Genomic DNA, 21,375 nt, shown 5'->3' on the forward strand with positions numbered 1-21,375 from the left:
ACAACTTTTAATTGCCTCACTTCATTTTTGACTGGAAATTACAGGCTACAGAAATATGTATCTGCAGCTTGAGAAAAACCCACATGAATGCAGAAGTGTATAGAGATAATACAAAGGTCCCCCTTGATCCTCCCATCTCCTACCTGAATCTTGCTTTCCTTGCCAGGTGACCATGGCTGAGGGCTTAGTGAGGACGCTTTCTTTTATGCACTTACATAGAACTCTCACCAAAGCTATTAGGCTGGTGGTAAAATTCTGAATTATAAACAAAGTGCAAACAATTTCCAGGTTTATAAAATTATCCTATAAACACACAAAGTAAACAAAACCAAAGCTTCATTACTCATATCTTGTATTTTATTTCTTATGAAAATGGCTACCCAAAGAAGTCACCGTAGCAGGCTACTATTTTAAGGCAGCAACTATAACTTAAATGCTAACAGACTCACTCCATAAGACAGAAAACCCTTCCCCAGGGCTGTAATGGGCATTTAAGTTTCCCAAACCCAGGGACAACTCATTTTTATTACCTGTTGAATAGAAACAAATGGATTTTAATAGTTCCCCTCCCCTATAGCTGAAAAACTCCACCAACAATAATTGACTCTATCTACATGATCCGTTGACTCACGCCAGAAATAGCTACTAAAACACTCACAACTGTGATGTTCATACTGGCCTCTGGCTACTTCTGGGGGTTATTTGGTGTTATGCAATGGCATATTGCCAGCGACATGGTGAATATACTCTGTCTTTATAGTCAGCAATGTTTAGTTGAGGCTAATCATGTATTTATTTTTTTAAAAGGTTAAATGTAAGCTTTTCCCAACTGAAATATATAGAAAACCCCAATGTATGAAACAAGTTTTAGGCATTGGTGTTGGCAGCGGTAGTGGGCTGATGTGTCCTCCCTGCACATAGCTGGGGGCGTGTAGCCCCTTCCCCTCTGGGTGAACCCTGGGGAAATCTTGGCACCCTCAGCCTCACTGCCTTCCAATCTCAGCTCAAAGACTGGGCATCCTGCCTGGGACACCCACCCCCTCCCTGAAAGAAACATCCCTCCAGGGAGTCCAAGAGTCACCAGCGTGACTGCCCATCCTGCGTGTCCTCCTTTCAGGTAAATAAGAGGTAGCATAGCTGGGATTTCGCGTGCCGAAGTCTAGCTCTTTATATCTAGACTTTGGGGCTTTTCAGTCTTTTTGGTAACAATACATTTCAACAAATTAATACTTCTACTTGTGTTCGTGTAGCACTCAGATCCAGTGGCACCTCATTTTTACACTGGAGTAAATGACAATATATGTTCCCAAACTGTGAGAAGGTGCTGAATGTTCCCAAATAGCATCCTGTTCCCTATTCTGGTTTCTGAATATTCTGGTTCTTTTTCTTTTCCGTATACTCTTCTAGTCGAAGAAGCCACTTGGCCCAGTACTGGGAACAGAGCTCCGCATCCATGAAATGTGGGTGGGCAGGTGATCCGTCTTTGTAGGCCACCACAATTAAGCCACATTGAACCTAGGAAGAAACACAGGGCAATTCTCGTTTCACTACAGTAGGTCCAGAGTTTAGGTTCATTTCCTTCTTACTCCAGGGCAAACTCAGTATAAAACAATCTACAGGATATCTCCAATTTCTAAGGTGGGTTGATCAAAGACTGCACCAGGACACAAGAACACAAAGATGACAGATAAAACATTGAAGACTGGGCTGTGATCATTACAGAGCCATTAAAAAAAAAAAAAAAAAAAGGCCCAAGAAGAGGGTGGAAAAGTGCTTTGTTTTTTTTTCTTTTTTGAGATAGGATCCCACTCCCATTGTCTAGGCTGGAGTGCAGTGGCACAATCTCGGCTCACCGCACCCTCGAAGCTGAGGCGGGCACCACTTCCGGCTGATTTTTCTATTTTTAGTAGTGATGGGGTTTTGTCACGTTGCCCAGGCTGGTCTTGAACTCCTGGGCTCAAGCAATCCACCCACCTCGGCCTCCTTCAAAGTGCTGGGATTACAGGCATGAGCCACCACACCCGACCAAAAAGTGCTATTTATTTGGAGAGACACAGTCTTGCTCTGTTGCCCAGGCTGGAGTACAGTGGCACAACCTTGGCTCACCGCAACCTCCGCCTCCTGGGTTCAAGCAATTCTCCTGCCTCAGCCTCCCAAGTAGCTGGGACTAGAGGCACACACCACCATGCCCAGCTAATTTTTGTATTTTTATTTATTTATTTATTTATTTATTTATTTATTTTTGAGACGGAGTCTCGCTCTTTCACCCAGGCTGGAGTGCAGTGGCGCGATCTCGGCTCACTGCAGGCTCCGCCCCCTGGGGTTCACGCCATTCTCCTGCCTCAGCCTCCCGCGTAGCTGGGACTACAGGCGCCCGCCACCTCGCCCGGCTAATCTTTTGTACTTTTAGTAGAGATGGGGTTTCACCGTGTTAGCCAGGATGGTCTCGATCTCCTGACCTCGTGATCCGCCTGCCTCGGCCTCCCAAAGTGCTGAGATCACAGGCGTGAGCCACCGCGCCCAGCCAATTTTTGTATTTTTAGTAGAGACGGGGTTTCGCCACGTCAGCCAAGCTGGTCTTGAACTCCTGACATCAGGTGATCTGCCCACCTTGGCCTCCCAAAGTGCTGGGATTACAGGCTTGAGCCACCGCGCCCGGCCTATTTATTTATTTTTGAGACAGGGTTTTGCTCTGTTGGCCAGGCTAGAGTGCAGTGGTACAATCTCAGCTCACTGGAACCTCCACTTCCTGGGCTCAAGCAATCCTCCCACCTCAGCCTCCCAAGTAGCTGGCACCATAAGTGCACGCCACCATGTCCAGCTAATTTTTGTATTTCTTTTGTAGATACGGGGTTTCACTATGTTGCCCAGGCTGGACTCGAACTCCTGAGCTCAAGCAATCTGCCTGCCTCGGCCTCCCAAAGTGCGTGAGCCACTGTGCCCAGCCAAAAAGTGCTTTTTTAAGTGGGAGAGGCACAAGGAAGACATTAAGCAAAGGGATAAAAAATAGAGATTAAAAAAAAAAAAAAGGAAAAACCTCAAGGAGTTCTATTTTTTAACTTTTTTTTTTTTTTTTTTTTACAATTTTTCTCCTCCTACCCCCCTGACTGAGAAGTTTTGTTTTTTTTTTCTTTTTGAGACAGATTTGAGATGGAGTCTCACTCTCTTGCCCAGGCTGGAGTGTAGTGGTGTGATCTTGGCTCATTACAACCTCCACCTCCCGGGTTCAAGAAATTCTCCTGCCTCAGCTACTAGAATAGCTGGGATTACAGGCATGAGCCACCATGCCCAGCTAGTTTTTGTATTTTTGGTAAAGACGGGGTTTCACTATATTGGCCAGGCTGGTCTCAAACTCCTGACCTCAAGTGATCCACCGGCCTCGGCCTCCCAAAGTGCTGGGATTACAGGCATGAGCCACTGCACCCGGCCCGGAGTTACAGTTTTAAGTAAGCATTGAGCAAAGCTTTAAGTAGAGGCTCAGTGTCCTGACCTGAAAGCTGTAGTTGGTGTCATGGTTCATGGCACCCATGTATGCCACAACTTGCAGTGGGTTGTCAAATGTACTTTGAATAAAAGGCTTTGGTTTCTCTGATGTCTTCCAATCAATCACACACAGCTTGCCCCTAAAGAGAAACCACAGGAAGATTTTGTAGGTAATAGATCACACTGAAAATCTCTACTAGGTTAACAGTTCTCTTATGTATAGTTTGTTACTTGTCAGCCAACGACCATTGCTCCTATTCACCATTTTTTTCCTTTTTTAAAAAAGAGATGAGGTTTCATATGTTGCCCAGGCTAGACGCATACTCCTGGGCTCAAGTGATCCTCCCACCTCAGCCTCCCAAGTAGCTGGGACTATAAGTGCACCGCACCACTTTTTCCTTTTTTTTTTTTTTGCATCAAATAACCAGTGGATTTCTCCCCCCATCCCCTATCCTGGTGGGGTTTATACTTGCCAAATGCAAATATCAAAAGGATACAAGAGTGGACCAGTAACTGGTGACTCTCAAAGGACTCTATCGGTTCAATCTGTCTTTCATGACTTCAATTTCAAAATCAGCAGTTTATAGGGAGATTTTGTACAAAGCATGTATATTACTTACATGTCACTATAGCTCTAGACAGAGTTACACCTCATGCAAACTCAGTCTAGGGCAGCACTGGCTAAAAGAAATAAAATGTGAGCCATGTGTCATTTTAAATTTTCTTTTCTTTTTTTTTGAGACGGAGTCTCGCTCTGTCACCCAGGCTAGAGTGCAGTGGCGCAATCTCGGCTCACTGCAAGCTCCGCCTCCCGGGTTCACGCCATTCTCCTGCCTCAGCCTCTCCGAGTAGCTGGGACTACAGGCACCCGCCACCACGCCCGGCTAATTTTTTTGTGTTTTTAGTAGAGACGGGGTTTCACCGTGGTCTCGATCTCCTGACCTCGTGATCCACCCGCCTCGGCCTCCCAAAGTGCTGGGATTACAAGCGTGAGCCACCGCGCCCGGCCGTCATTTTAAATTTTCTAGTAGCCACATCGGAAAAGAAAAAAAAAAATACAGCTGAAATTTTAATATTTTACTTAACCCAACATATCCAAAATATCATTTCAACATGTAATCAACTAACAAATGATTAATGGGATATTTTAGTCTTTTTTTTTTTATTATAGGGATATTTTACATTCTTTTTTGTACAAAGTCATTGAAATGTAGTTTGTATATTGTTATAGCACACCTTAGTTTGGCCTGACCACATTCAAATGCTCAACAGCTATAGGGGTTAGTGGCTACTCTACTGGACAGTGTAGGTTTAGAGATAATTTTATTGTCTTTATAATTGTTTTGTAATATTGCCAAGTTTGACAATCTATGTAGTTGAGAAAAGGGCCCCAGTAACTCTAGGATGCCATTCCTGGTTCTTTTTTTTTTTTTTTAGATGGAGTCTCACTCTGTCACCCACGCTGGAGTGCAGTGGTGTAATCTCGGCTTACTACAACCTCCGCCTCCTGGGTTCAAGCGATTCTTCTGCCTCAGCCTCCTGAGTAGCTGGCATTACATGTGTGCGCCACCTCGCCCAGCTAATTTTTGTATTTTTAGTACAGATGGGGTTTCACCATATTGGCCAGGCTGGTTTCAACTCCTGACCTCAAGTGATCCACCTGCCTTGGCCTCCCAAACTGCTGGGATTACAGGTGTGAGCCACCATGCTATATTTCTGCCACAGACCACTGTTTGCAGCAATGTACTGTAATTGTAGAATAAATGTAAATAAAAAAAAACCTTAATAGCATTCTGAAAACTATAAAACTGTAAAGAAACTGAAAATGATACAAATAAATGGTAAGATATCCTCTGTTTATGGACTGGAAGAATTAATATTGTTAAAATGTCCATAGTATCCCAAGCAATCTATAGGTTCCATGCAATCTTTATCAAAATTCCAATGGCAGGCTGGGTGTGGTGGCTCACACCTGTAATCCCCAACACTTTGGGAGGCCGAGGCAGGCGGATTGCTTGAGCTCAGGAGCCCGAGACCAGCCTGGGCAACATGGTGAAACCCTGTCTCTACAAAAAATACCAAAAAATCAGCCAGGTGTTGTGGCTGGAGCCTGTTGTCCCAGCTACTCAGGAGGCTGAGCTCAGGAGGTGGAGTTTGCAGTGAGCCAAGATTGCATCACTGTACAACAGCGTGGGTAACAAAGCCAGACCCTGTCTCAGAAAAAAAAAAAAAAAGAAAAGAAAAATTCTGCCGCGCATGGTGGCTTACACCTGTAATCCCAGCACTTTGGAAGGCCAAGGTGGGCAGATCACCTGAGGTCAGGAGTTCCAGACCAGCCTGGCCAACATGGTGAAACATCGTCTCTACTAAAAATACAAAAATTAACCAGGCGTGGTGATGTGCGCCTGTAATCCCAGCTACTCGGGAGTCTGAGGCAGGAGAATTGCTTGAACCTGGGAGGCAGAGGTTGCAGTGAGCTGAGACTGTGCCATTGCACTGCAGCCTGGGTGACATGGGTGAAACTCTGTCTCAAAAACAAACAAACAAAAAATTCCAACATCATTTTTCACAGAAATAGAAAAAAAAAAATCCTAAAATTCACATGGAACCACAAAAGACCCTGAATAGCCAAAGCAATCTTGAGTGAAAAGAACAAAGTCGGAGGCATCACATTGCCTGATTTCAAAGTACAGTCACGTGTAGCTTAATGACAGGGATATGTCCTGAGAAATGCCTGGTTAGGCAATTTTGTCATTGTGCAAACATAGAGTATATTCACAAACCTAGGTAGGATAGCCTACTACACACCCAGATCTTCGCTCCTAGGCTACAAACCTGTACAGCATGTTACCGTACTGAATACTGCTGGCAACTGTAACACAATGGTAAGCATTAGTGCATCTAAACACAGAAAAGGTACAGTAAAAATATGGTATAAAAGATAAAAAATGGTATACTTGTATAGGGCACCTACCATGAATGCAGCTTGCAGGACTAGAAGTTGCTCTGGGTGACTGAGTGAGTGAGTTGAGTGGTGAGTGAATGTGAGGGCCTGGGACGTTACTGTATACTACTATAGACTTTATAAACACTGTACACTTATGCTACACTAAATTTATAAAAAATGTTTTTTTCTTCAATAATACATTAACTTTAGCTTACTGTAACTTTTTTACTGTATAAACTTATTTAATTAATTATTTTGAGATGGCGTTTCGCTCTTGTTGCCCAGGCTGGAGTGCAATGGCACAATTTTGGCTCACTGCAACCTCCACCTCCCAGGTTCAAGCGATTCTCCTGCCTCAGCCTCCCAAATAGCTGGGATTACAGGCATGCACCACCATGCTTGGCTAATTTTGTATTTTTAGCAGAGATGGGGTTTCACCATGTTGGCCAGGCTGGTTTCAAACCCCTGACCTCAGGTGATCCACCCACCTTGGCCTCCCAAAGTGCTGGGATTCCAGGCGTAAGCCACCACATGCCCGGCCACTTAATTTATTGACTCTTGTAATAATACTTTTCTTAAAACAAACACATTGTACAACTATACAGAAATATTTTCTTTTTTTTTTTGAGACAAAGTCTTGCTCTGTCACCCAAGCTGGAGTGCAGTGGCGCAATCTTGGCTCACTGCAACCCCCACCTTCCGGGTTCAAGCCATCTTCCTACGTCAGCCTCCTGACTAGCTGGGATTACAGCCATGTGCCACCACACCCGGGTAGTTTTTTGCATTTTTAGCAAAGACTGGAGTTTCATCATGTTGCCTAGGCTGGTCTCGAACTCCTGACCTCAAGTGGTCTACCTGTCTCGGCTTCCCAAAGTGCTGGGATTACAGGTGTGAGCCACCATGCACCAGCCTCTTTTTTGATATCTTTATTCTACATGCTTTTTCTATTATTAAAATTATTTTTTACCCTTTAAACCTTTGTTAAAAACGAAGACACAAACATACACGTTAGCCTAGGCCTACACAGGGTCAGAATCATAGTAAATACATAAGCCAGTAATAGTTGTTTATTGCCATTATCAATTATATACTGCAGTGTACATAATGGTATGTGTTGTTTTTATATGACTGAATAGGAGGTTAGTTTATACCAGCATAACCACGAACACGAGTAGTACGTTGCACTATAACATAACATCACTAGATGATAGGAGTTTTTCAGCTCCATTATAATCTTATGGGACCACTGTTTACATGCAGTCTGTTGTTGACTGAGATATTGTTATGTGGAACATGGCTGTATAAAGTAAAGCTGTTATAATCAAACAGCATGATAATAGCATAAAAACAGACACCTTAAACCAATGGAACAGGACAGACAGCCCAGAAACAAAACCATGAATTTACAGTCAACTGATTTTCAATAAAGGTACCAAGAACGAACAATGGGGAATGTCTTGTCAATTTTGGTAGGAAAACTGGGTATCGACTTGCATAAGAATGAAATTGTACCCTATCTCATACCACATACAAAAATCAACTTAAAATTTAAGACCTGAAACTGTAAAACTACTAGAAAAAAACATGAGAAAAGCTCCCTGACACTGATCTGAGCCATGATTTCTAGGATAGAAGCCCAAAAGCACAGGTAACAAAAGCAAAAACAGACAAATACATCCAATTAAAAAGCTTCTGCATAACAAAGGAAACAATTAACAGTGAAGACACAACCCACAGGATGGGAGAAAATATTTGCAAACCACATATCTGATAAGGGGATAATATCCAAAGTATATAAGGAACTCAAACAACTAAATAGTAACAAAACAAATAACTTGATTAAAAAATGGGCAAAGGAGCTCAATGACTATTTCTTGAAAGAAGACATGAATGACCAACAGATAGATGAAAAAATGCTCAACATCTCTAATCATTAGCGAAAGGCAAACCAAAATCACACTGAGCTATTATTACCTCATGCCTGTTAGAATGGCTATTATCAAAAAGACAAAAGGTAAGTGTTGGTGAGGACTGCAGAAAAGAGAACCCTGATAAACTGTTGGTGGGCATGTAAATTAGTACAGCCATTTGATAAAAACATCATGGAGGTTCCTCAGAAAACTAAAACATCTCAAAACTAAAACCGGAACCACTATATGATCCAGGAATCCTACTTTTGGATATATAGCAAAACAAATTAAAATCAGTATGTTGAAGAGACACCTGCAGTCCCAGGTTCACTGCAGCATTATTCACAAGCGCCAAGATGTGAAAACAACCTAAGTGTCCATCTATGGACAAATGGATAAAGAAAATGTGGAGAGATACACACACACACACACACACACACACACACACACACAATAGAACACTACATAGCCTTTTAAAAGAAGGAAATTCTGTCATTTGTGACATGGGTGAACATGGTGAACATTTTGCTGAGTGAAATAAGCCAGGCACAAAAAGACAAATACTGCATGATTTCATTTACATGTGGAATCTAAAAAAGTCGAACTCAGAAATAGAGGAGATGGTGATTACAAGAGGATAGGGATGGAGAGTGGGGAAGGGGAAAGGGGAGATGCTGATCCCAGGGTACGAGGTTTCAGTTAGGTCAGAAGAATAAATTTTAGTGATCTGCTGCACAGCATGGTGACCATAGTTAATAATGCATTGTATATTTAAAAGTTGCTAAGAGTAGATTTTAAGGGTTCTCACCACCAAAAAATGATAAATAGGTGAAATGATGGATATGATAATTAGCTTATTTAATCTTTCCATTAGGTATACATATATCAAAATATCATATTGTAGCCCTAAATATATACAATTATTGTCAAAAACATTTTTTAATGTCATAGTAGCGTAAACCCAAATTAAAAGTACAGTAACAGTTCACAAATAGCTCTTACATGAAAAGATGCTCAGTCTCACTTATGTGAAATGCAAATTAAAAATACAATGTTATCAAAATTACTAACACTGTATTGTTAAATGTATTCACTCATATTCTTGGTAATTTAAAATGCATACCCTTGACCCAGCAACCTTCCTAAAGTACAGGATAGCAATGGCTTGATATCCTGAGTACAAGTGAAGTGACAAGTGTCTGGGAGATTTAAGAAGCAGTCATGTCCAGGTCTACTTCAGACCAACTAAATGTATTGTAACTGCATATATCACACGTCTAAAACAAAGGCCAGGCGTGGTGGCTCACACCTGTAATCCCAGCACTTTGGGAGGCTGAGGTGGGTGGATCACCTGAGGTCAGGAGTTCAAGACCAACCTGGGCAACATAGTGAAACCCTGTCTCTGCTAAAAATAAAAAATTAGCTGGGCGTATTTTTTATTTTACAATTACAGGCATGTACAAGGCACATGCCTGTAATCTCAGCTACTTGGGAGTACAAGACAGGAGAATCGCTTGAACCCAGGAGGTGGAAGTTGCAGTGGCCCGCACCATTTCACTCCAGCCTGGGCAACAAGGGTGAAGCTCCGTCTCAAGAAAAAAAAATAAATAAAACAAACAAATGAATCTGTGCATCTGCCTAGAACAGCTCTGTAAATACAAAGAGGCACATTTGCTGCAGCACTGTTTGTAATTGTGGAAAACTAGAAATAATCTGAATGTTCCCAATAGGGAAATGGATAAGGCTCATTCATACAAAAGAATATAAAAAACGAGTTAAGAGAGAAGTAGGGCTGGGTGCAGTGGCTCGTCTGTAATCCCAGCACTTTGGGAGGCTGAGATGGGTGGATCACCTTAGGTCAGGAGTTCGAAACCAGCCTGGCCAACATGGCAAAACCCTGTCTCTTAAAAATACAAAAAAAATTAGCCAGACATCTGTAATCCCAGCTACTCAGGAGGGCGAGGCAGGAGAATTGCTGGAACCCGGGAGGCGGAGGTTATAGTGAGTCCAGATTGTGCCACTGCACTCCAGCCTGGGCAATACAGCGAGACTCTGACACACACACACACACACACACACACACACACACACACACACACGAGTAGTAGATTGGGCAAGGTGGCTCACGCCTGTAATCCCAGCACTTTGGGAGGCTGAGGTGGGAGGATCACACTTCCTTCCCAGTTCTACAGTAGTACACTAGTCTGGGCAACAAAGCAAGAATTATTTCTATAAAAAAGTAAAAAAAGAAAAAAAGTAGATCAAAATAATAATGTAACATCTACTGAATATATAGTATGCATTAAGCACTGTTCAGGGAATATCTCTTTTATAACAACCTTATGAGGTAGGTACTACCATTTGTCTTATCTTAAAGATGAATAAATTGAGATAGAGAGCAACTAAGTAATTAATCTAAGGTTAAGATGAAAAGCCAAGCCAGAATCGAAACTCAAGCAGCTGGCCTCTGAGCCCAGTATCTCACTAGCTTTGTGATACTGTGTATCTAGAGATGTCTGTATGACTCTCACAGTTTTGCATGAAATCATACATAAGTGCTGCCTATGCATGTGTATTATACATAGCATTATGTGTGTGCTAAGAGTATAGAGGGCACATATTCTTAGGTTCTCCTGATGCTGTGTCACAGATCATTGGTCACTAAGAAAAGAAAAGAACAAAAAAGAGCGTAGAAGGCAGACTAGAAGAAGGTAGTGCCAAACTTAAAACGGCGATTGCCTTTGGCCACGGGTGGTTCAACAGAATTTGGGGTTAATCTGTAATGTTATATTTCTTTTAAAAAAAGATCTCCATGTAATCACAGGGATAAGGAAAAAAAAGTTTTAAGCAAATGCAACAGTGTTGTTAATTGTGGGTGGTGGAAAATTATTACATGAGAAAAGAATGTTACAGATCTATATAAACTAAGATTTTTTTTTTTTTTTGAGACAGAGTCTTGCTCTGTCGCCCATGCTAGAGTGCAGTGGCATGATCTCGGCTCACTGCCAGCTCCGCCTCCCAGGTTCATGCCATTCTCCTGCCTCAGCCTCCTGAGTAGCTGGGACTACAGGCGCCCGCCACCACGCCCAGCTAATTTTTTGTATTTTTAGTAGAGACGGGGTTTCACCGTGTTAGCCAGGATGGTCTCGATCTTCTGACCTCGTGATCCACCTGCCTCGGCCTCCCAAAGTGCTGGGATTACAGGTGTGAGCCACCGCGCCCAGCCTGATTTTTTTTTAAAATAATTTTTTTAAGTGGAAAAAAGCAGGGTATACCATCTTGCGTTAAAAAATGAGTGTGGGGACAAATGATTGTACATATGGTCCTAAAATATCTCAGGAACACAGGAACTTTTTAAACAGAGGTTCAATACAGAGTGGGTGTGGGGAGTTACTCTTAATAGCATATTACTCATTAAAAATTCAGCGGGGCCGGGCACAGTGGCTCACACCTGTAATCCCAGCACTCTGGGAGGCTGAGGCGGGCAGATCACCTGAGGTCAGGAGCTCGAGACCAGCCTGGCCAACATGGTGAAACCCCGTTTCTATGAAAAATACAAAAATGAGCTGGGTATGGTAGCAGGAGCCTGTAATCCCAGCTACTAGAGAGGCTGAGGCAGGAGAATCACTTGAACTCGGGAAACAGAGGTTGTAGTGAGGCAAGATCTCGCCATTGTACTCCAGCCTGGGCGACAACAGCAAAACTCCTTCTCAAAAACAAACAAAATCGGCCAGGTGTAGTGGCTCACGTTTGTAATTCCAATACTTTGAGAGGCTGAGGCGGCGGATCACTTGAGCCCAGGAGTTCAAGACCAGCCTGAGCAAAATGGTGAGACTCCACATCTACAAAAAATACAAAAATTAGTTGGATGTGGTGGTGCATCCCTGTAGTCCCAGCTACTTGGGAAGCTGAGGTGGAAGGACAGCCTGAGCCTGGGGAGTTAGAGGCTGCAGTGAGCCCTGAATGCATCACTGTACTCCAGCATGGGTGACAGTGAGAGACTGTCTCAAAAAAATAAAATAAAAAATTCTTAGGCCCAGTGCGGTGGCTCACACTTGTAATCCCAGCACTTTGGGAGGCTGAAGCGGGCGGATCACGAGGTCAGGAGATCGAGACCATCCTGGCTAACACGGTGAAACCCTGTCTCTACTAAAAATACAAAAAAAAAAAAATTAGCCGGGCGTGGCGGCATGTGCCTGTAGTCCCAGCTGCTGGGGAGGCTGAGGCAGGAGAATGGCGTGAACTCAAAAGGTGGAGCGTGCAGTGAGCCGAGATCGCGCCAGTGCACTCCAGCCTGGGTGACAGAGCAAGACTCTGTCTCAAAAAAATAAATAAATAAAATTTAAAAAATAAAATATTCTTAGCTAGGCGTGATGCCTCACACCTGTAAATCCCAGCACTTTGGGAGACGGAAACAGGCAGCTTGCTTGACTTCAGGAATTCTAGATCAGCCTGAGCAACATGGCAAAACCCCATCTCTACAAAACATACAAAAAAATTAGCTGGGCATGGTTGTTCGCATCTGTGGTCCCAACTACTCAGGAGGCTGAGGTGGGAGGATCACTTGGGCCTGGGAGGTGGACGTTGCAGTGAGCCGAGATCATGCCACCGCACTCCAGCCTGGGCAACTGAGCAAAACCGTGTCTTAAAAAAAAAAAAATTCTAGGCTGGGTGCGGTGGCTCACACTTGTAATCCCAGCACTTTGGGAGGCCGAGGCGGGCGGATCACTCAAGGCCAGGAGCTCGAGACCAGCCTGGCCAACATGTCGAAACCCCATCTCTAGTAAAAAACACAAAAAGTTAGCCAGGTGTGGTGGCAGGTGCCTGTAGTCTTAGCCACTTGGGGAGGCTGACACAGGAGAATTGCTTGAACCCAGGAGGCGGAGGTTGCAGTGAACGGAGATTGGGTCACCACACTCCAGCCTGGGTGACAGAGCAAGATTCTGTCTCAAAAACAAAAACGAAAACAAAAAACAACAAAAAAAACCTTAGTTTCAAAAATGTTCATATTACCAATGTTGATGCTGACTTAAAAAGCAAAAAACAAACAACAGTGCTATGGACATATTTTATCATCTCTATGACAAGCATTGGGTGTCAGGAACCTCGTGTAGGCCTTGGGTGGAGGTGACTGTATGGCTTCTTTGGTTTATCTAAAGGGCAGTCGAAGTCTATTAAATCTCTTGGTATACAGGGCTCTTCTCAGATATGACGCAGTTGTGCTATAAAACCATTAGGTGGTCTAGGCCAGGCACGGTGGCTCACGTCTGTAATCCCAGCACTTTGGGAGGCTGAGGCGGGCAGATCACCTGAGGTCAGGAATTCGAGACCAGCCTGGCCAACATGGTGAAACCCCGTCTCTACTAATAACACAAAAATTAGCCGGGTGTGGTGGCATGCACCTGTAATCCCAGCTACTCAGGAGGCTGAGGCAGGAGAATCACTTGAACCCAGGAGGCGGAGGTTGCAGTGAGCCAAGATCGTGTCATTGCACCCCAGCCTGGGCAACAAGAGTGAAACTCCGTCTCAAAAATAAATAAATAAAAAATAAAACCATTAGGTGGTCTAACCAGTTTTCAGATTATCAAGGGTGTCCACTCTTTTGGCTTCCTGGCCCACATTGGAAGAATTGTCTTGGACCACACAATAGCTGATGAACTAAAAATAAATAAATAAATAAATAACCAAAAAAAAATTTCATAATGTTTTAAGAAAGTTTACGAATTTGTGTTGGGCTGTGGAATAGAAAAGCTTTTAAACTTAAATTTTAACTAGAGCTTCAAGGTTTACATGAACAGATTTTTCTCTCTATCTTGTTCTCAGTGCTCCCTTGCCTTATTTGGATTAGGGGTACCTGCAGGTTGTAGCCACCTTTGCGTCAGAGGCGTTTGAACTAGAGCAACTCCATCTTGAGTGAGGGCTAGGAAAATGAGGCTGGGCCTTGCTGAGCTGCATTCCCAGAAAGTCAGCCATTCCTAGCCTCTAGATGCTTAAGGTTAAGGGAACAAATTAATAATGTTTACTAACAGACCCAGACTTGGGAGTGTCCAGATACCCCGATATCTGGAGAACGAAGGCATTCCTAATTTTGCTTTAAAGATAATATCGATTCTTGCAAAATATAGTAATTAAGAAAATTAATCCTTTATCACAAACCCTTGCAGTAGAGCACATCTCCCCAAGATCTTTTTTTATCTTATATATATGAGCACTATACTTAGGGTGGAAGTGTTCCTCCTCTTACTTTCAGGAACGCCCTGCTCTGTCTATGGAGTAGCTATACTTTCACTACTTTACTTTATTAATAAACCTGCTTTTACTTTGCACTGCAGACTCATCCTGGATGCTTTTTCTTTTCTTTTTTTTTTTTGAGACAGAGTCTTGCTTGTTGCTCAGGCTGGAGTGCAGTGGCATCATCTCGGTTCACTGCAACTTCTGCCTCCCGGATTAAAGTGATTCTCCTGCCTCAGCCTCCCGAGTAGCTGGGACTATAGGCGCACACCACTGCGCCTGGCTAATTTTTGTATTTTTAGTAGAGACGGAGTTTTGCCATGTTGGCTAGGCTGGTCTCGAACTCCTGACCTCAGGTGATCTGCCCACCTCGGCCTCCCAAAGTGCTGGGATTACAGGTGTGAGCCACTGTGCCTGGCTTCACCCTAAATTCTTTCTTGCCCGAGATCTAAGAACCCTCTTGGGGTCTGGATCAGGACCCCTTTTCTGTAACACTTGGCCTCTGAAATACCTGAGTAAAACAGTAAGACAGCTACGATATAAAAACCATAGGGACCGGGCGTGGTGGCTCACGCCTATAATCCTAGCACTTTGGGAGGCTGAGGCAGGCGGATCACCTAAGGTCAGAAGTTTGAGACCAGCCTGACCAACATGGAGAAACCCTATCTCTACTAAAAATACAAAATTAGCCACGCATGGTGGCGCATGCCTGTAATCTCAGCTACTCGGGAGGCTGAGGCAAGATAATTGCTTGAACCCAGGAGACGGAGGTTGCAGTGAGCTGAGATCGCACCATTGCACTCCAGCCTGGGCAACAAGAGCAAAACTCCGTCTCAAAAAACAAAACGAAACGAAACAAAACAACCACGGGAAGCTTTAGAAAGTTCAGAGCTCCGATCCATGTCAAGCACTGCCTGGAAGCCAGGAAGAGAGTTGATTTTCAGAACCAACAGATCATGGTGCTATCTTTAGGAAAACGGGAAAGAAAACGCAGGAATGAAATTGGATCTTATGGCAGGTACCTTGCTTTGGGGGAGGGGAAGGAGAGGCTGGCAAACAGGCCATGTTAGGGATATTGAAAAATCTCGGCCAGGCGTGGCGGCTCACGCCTGTAATCCCAGCACTTTGGGAAACCAAGGTGGATGCATCACTTGAGGTCGGGAGTTTGAGACCAGCCTGGCCAACATGGTGAAACCCTGTCTCTACTAAAAATACAAAAATTATCCAGGTGTGGTGGTGCATGCCTGTAGTCCCAGCTACTCAGGAGGCTGAGGCAGGAGAACCGCTTGAACCTGGGAGACGGAGGTTGCAGTGAGCCAAGATTGCGCCACCGCACTCCAGCCTGGGCGACACTCCGTCTCAAAAAAAAAACAAACAAAGAAAGAGTATACCTTTCTCCAGCAAACAATTTGATTTTGGAGCACTGGATGACAAAGGTTACGTGGCTCTTCTCCTTGTACCTGTTCTCAACCCCGCCCCACCCAATTCTTTTACCTAGCACAAAGGTTTGGACATTAAACAGACAGAGGCTACAGTACCTACAGGCACACCTTTGACAGGCACCATCTGTCCTACCCTGTATTAATTCACCTCCAATCTCATACTTACTGATATTCAGCCACACAGTCTAGCAGACCTATATAGTTTAAGGTTTCATGTTGAACAGCACTTTCAAGAGCTCGCACTCCACTGACATCTTTCAGAATATGCTGGACACTTTCGATGTAACCAGACTTGAGGAGATTTTCATCTCTCTCTTTTAAGGTTTCCTGGGGTGAAAGTATGCTTTCCAAGGCTTCGTGGAACCGTTTCCCTTGTAAAAAGATGTCTGAAAAGAAAATCAGGGAAAAGGGGAGGGGGGAAACACAAAGCTAACACTAAAAAACAAGTACTCTAAAACGCTCTGAAACAATACAATTAAAAATGACTTTCTTTTTCTTTTTTGTTTTTTAGATGGAGTCTCCCTCTGTCGCCCAGACTGGAGTGCAGTGGGCGATACTGGCTCACTGCAACCTCTGCCTCCTGGGGTCAAGTGATTCTCCTGCCTCAGCATCCCGAATAGCTGGGATTACAGGCGCCCGCTACCGTGCCTGGCTAATTTTTGTATTTTTAGTAGAGATGGGGTTTCACCATGTTGGTGAGGCTGGTCTTGAACTCCTGACCTCGTGATCCGCCCGCCTTGGCCTCCCAAAGTGCTGGGACTACAGGCATGAGCCACCGTGCCCAGCCAAAAATTACATTAGTTATTTTTAAGTGACAACCCCTAAGACCAAATTTCAGCCTCTTGTGAAACCTAAGAATATACTTTGAAACCAACGGGATTATTAATAGGACATTAGGCAATAAAATGAATTAAAATTAAGTACTTCTAGGAAAATTGGGCCAAAGTCAAAACTGAAGATCTGGCGGCTACAGGACCACACCCAGTTTACTGTACTATGTGTTTAAGTATCCAATTTAATAAGTTAACTGGCTGTGATAAAATTTAAAAAAATTAGAAATCTAGGGAACTGTGCTTCTGTTTATAGTTCTTTTTAGACCAAAACTTAATTATGAACATAGGTGGAGGAATCCTTTTACTAACAGTATTAGTGACAAACAACGAAAGGAAAATAAGGCACGCACAAATGAAAAGTAATGAATTCGATATTATGGAATCTGGAGGGGGAGGAAGAGGAAAATATGTGACATTCTTCTCCTGTATTTTTTTTTTTTAGTGCTGGAACAGCCTGAAAAATTCAGCTGTGTCTGAATTTTTTTCCCTCATATATTTTTCTATTCTAATATTTAATATTTAACATGTAATATTTTTCTAATTAGCTTTAGATTATTAGAATTCTGATTCATGGCTTGTAGGAGGATACATTTTCCCTCTTCCTAACATTTTATAACATGTGAATACTAGAGAAATTTCATTAGGACACATTATTTTTCCTGTAAGTTCATTTTCTGAGGTCAAAGCCTTACTTTTCGTCCCCAGGTTTCTCTGAAAGAACTGTAGTGTCTGGATTTGTTGGTGTATCCCAGGATCTAACTTGATTTTTGAACTCTCTCCTCATTTTCAGTGCTCCTTGGCCTCCAAGTGCTTGCATAGTAAGCCCCTTCCTCATACACATTTTAAAAAAGGGAACATGGCCAGGCATGGTGGCTTATGCCTATAATCCCAGCACTTTAGGCGGCCGAGGCAGGCGGATTACCTGAGGTCAGGAGTTCAAGACCAGCCTGGCCAACATGGTGAAACCCAGTCTCTACTCAAAATACAAAAATTAGCCAGGTGTGGTGGCGCACACCTGTAATTCCAGCTACTCTGGAGGCTGAGGCAGGAGAATTGCTCTGGAGGCAGAGGTTGCAGTGAGCCAAGATCGTGCCACTGCACTCCAGCCTGGGTGACAGAGCAAGACTGTATCTCAAAAAAAACACAAAAAACAAAAAACACAGAGACTCAACAAACGCAAGAAATATTGTATATTCACTTGTTTCTTAGTAAGAGGAGAGAAAGAGGGGGGACTATTATGCTAAGCAATGGCCTTGGGGCTTTCAAAACATTATTTAATTTTCAAACCCAACAACCCAGCAAAATAAGGATCGTAAGTTACCCCCATTTTAATGAATGAGGCCCTGTCCCACTAGGCAGTGCTGTTAATTTGCCCCAAAGCAAAAAGCTGGACAGGCAGCCTGGCACCAGAATCTGTGTTTCCAATCTACCACACAGTAGAGCAAAGGAGGCAATCTTGGAAATCACCAATTAGATACTCAGAGAAACAGAGTAGGAAATACACGTGCTTGGAACATGCTTGCAGAGAGACCCACAGAAAAGGAGGAAAACAACTTTACATTTGTCAAATTTTTTTTTTTTTTTTTTTTTTGAGACAGGGTCTCACTTGTCACCCAGGATGGAGTGTACTGGCTCGATCACTGCTCACTGTAACCTCGAACACCTGGCCTTAAGCAATCCTCCTGTCTCAGCTTCCTTTACAGGCATGTGCCACCACACCTGGCTAATTAACAAAAAAATTTTTTTTTTGTAGAGATGCGATCTCTCTATGTTGCCTAGGCTGGTCTTAAACACCTGGCCTCAAGCAATCCTCCCACCTTGGTCTCCCAAAGTGCTGGGATTACAGGCATGAGCCACCGCACTGGGCCTTCAACTATTTTTTACAAAGATGGAAATGTCAATTCTTTTTTTTTTCCAGGCTGGAGTGCAGTGGTGTGATCTCAGCTCACTGCAATCTCCACCTCCCAGGTTCAAGCGATTCTCCTGCCTCAGCCTCCCTAGTAGCTGGGATTACAAGTGATCACTGTGCCCGGCTGATTTTTTTGTATTTTTAGTAGAGATGGGGTTTCACCATGTTGGCCAGGCTGGTTTTGAACTCCTGACCTCAAGTGATCCACCCGATTCAGCCTCCCAAAGTGCTAGGATTACAGGCATGAGCCACCACGCCCGGCTGGAAATGTCAATTCTATCATTAGCAAAAAATGGAATCCCTTCTGAAAAATTATTTGGAGAGTTAAATGAAATTCAACTTAGGAACTAAGTTATTCTACTCCAAATTTACTTGGCTCAATTGGAATTATTAACACGTGAAAGACCTACAAGAAATTTATGACTGATGGAATTAAAGCCTAGGAAAAAGAAGTGTGGCATTCATCTACACACTAGGTTAATGAAGCAGAAGACAAACATGTTAAAAACGGGAAGAAAAAAACTTAGCAAATGCCATGCCAATAGACCATACATTTCTCGCTGCAAACTTACCCCTGGCTAGGTTCTTCACATACACATGATCACAAACATGAAAACCTAGATTACAGGATCCTTTAGACACTAAGGCTCAGAACATTCAACATGATTCAATTTATAAAAATAAAAAATGATCCAAGAATATTTACTGCATGTAGCATCAAGTCTGCTTATTCACTCAAAGTAATGAAAGTGAAATGTTTTCAAGTCCTTGTATATGAAGTGCACTAAAAACACCTTCATGCATCTCCAGTATTCTCATGATGGAACTGGCAGGATGGTTAATACTTCAGGATTAAATCAGCATAGCAAAAAAAAAAAAAAAAAAAAAAACTAAAACCTAAACCCCAGCCCTTTGTGTATTTATACACAAAATATAAATCAGAGTAAGTCAGACTTTCTCATTCCTGCCAGTCTTCAAAAGGTGCACTGATACTTGGGAAACTGCTCAGGTATTTGGAAGAATGCCAGACACATTTCTATGCTCTCACCTTTGAGAAGACTGGGTAGAAATTATTGATCCAATATTTTTCATTAAAAACATCTTTTTAATTTTTAAAATGTAATTCTTCTTGGGTGCCACCTTCTTGGGTTTGGGATCCAGTATCCTCCAGACCCATTAATCAATTTAGTGAGCCCTTTTTCTTTTATTCACCATGACACTAATTGTCCCTTTATTTATTTCACAACCCACTACTTACTAATACTTATTTTCTAAAAAGAGTGATTCTGCCTGGGCACAGTGGGTCACACCTGTAATCTCAATATTTTGGGAGGCCTAGGTGGGAGCACTGCTTGAAGACAGGAGTTGGAGACTAGCCTGGGCAACACAGGGAGACCCGTCTCTACAAAAAATAAAAAAATTAGCCAGGCATGGTGATGCACGCCTGTGGTCTCAGCTACTCAGCAGGCTGAGATGGGAGAATCACTTGGGTCCCAGCGGTCAAGTCTGGGCGGGGTGCAGGGGGAAGCGATTCTGCTCACTTCTTAAGGTTGCTACTGAGTTAACTGAGAAACACAGCTGAGTGCTAATCTAGATCAACAAAGCTGACTCTATGAAAAAAAAAAAAACAACCAGTCTTCTCTCTGCCTGGGCTATTGGGGCTCATTCACATTCCAAACAAATTCCTCTCTGTCGCACTTCCTTACTTTGTGCCAAGAGCTACAAGCCCTACGGTCCCACGTGTTCCAGCAGGTTTCTGCCTTTTAATAATACATTTCTTATTAGTAATTTCAGCTGTGACATTCCTGGTTTAAGGAAAGTAACTTCTCATGAGAAAACTATCAATTCTAAGTTTTAGTGATACAAATACAAAACTGTAAGATGCCCTTAGAAGATTTTTATGTTGCTTGCTTGGAAAGCAGACAATAGTTTGGTGGTTGCTACTAATTATCTTAGGAAGGCAGTTAGCTCTTGCATATATAATCCTTGCCCCACACAGCTGAGGAATGTTATAAGGAGCTAAGGCCTTGACCATTTGGTACGTATCCAGTACCACCTATATATACTTAGTATTTTTCTTTAGAACATGTGACATGTTTAATGTGTTACACACATAGTTTTAAGCGTCTGGATTAGGGAAAAGACGACTTAAATAGAAGCCCAGGCTACGGCAAGGGTCAGTACACTATTCTTAAAATAAAAATGAAAGAGTCTGTGTAACTACTAAGAGTACATGTACTGCACTTTGGGAAGCTTGGATAAAGGAATGATTGATGTAAAACTTTCCTTTAACAAAAGACCCCTATATAATTTATGGGACTAGCTAATTCACCAGTGCCAATGGTCTTTGTTTTTGAATGGAATATTAAATTTAAGGAAGCTATTCTCCTCACTTGTCCGAGTTAGTAAATTAGAAGTTGAAGGTTAAAGTGTATTTATTCTCAGATCCTTATGAAGAACCTCTGATTATCTCAGTTTACCAAGGTCTAAATTTAGGTCATGGGTTCTGGTCTGCTTCAGGGTCTTTAACTTTACGAGTCAGTTTACACTAATAAGTAGGGCAGTGGGTATTTACTGGATTCTAAACAGAATATCTAGCAAACAACTAGAATTCTGTTAC

General features: G+C 42.9%; 1 protein-coding gene across 5 annotated transcripts in view; it reads right to left on the reverse strand.

Moving 5' to 3' along the window:
• Positions 1-335: 335 nt before the first annotated feature.
• MGME1 (mitochondrial genome maintenance exonuclease 1) overlaps positions 336-21,375 on the reverse strand; it is a 36,221-nt gene continuing 15,181 nt past the window's right edge. For 2 of the 5 annotated variants that reach the window (XM_032143191.2, XM_032143189.2), the window contains exons 3-5: positions 16,180-16,399; positions 3,491-3,623; positions 336-1,515 (exon numbers count right to left, since the gene is read on the reverse strand). In XM_032143191.2, coding sequence (XP_031999082.1) covers positions 1,354-1,515; positions 3,491-3,623; positions 16,180-16,399 — 515 coding nt within the window. In that variant the 3' untranslated portion in view covers positions 336-1,353. The remainder of the gene's footprint in view (positions 1,516-3,490; positions 3,624-16,179; positions 16,400-21,375) is intronic. The other 3 variants (XM_058433277.1, XM_032143190.2, XM_058433278.1) reach the window with 2 other exon arrangements.

Source organism: Hylobates moloch, unplaced genomic scaffold, assembly GCF_009828535.3.
Source record: "Hylobates moloch isolate HMO894 unplaced genomic scaffold, HMol_V3 SCAFFOLD_21, whole genome shotgun sequence".
Classification (NCBI taxonomy): Eukaryota; Metazoa; Chordata; class Mammalia; order Primates; family Hylobatidae; genus Hylobates; species Hylobates moloch.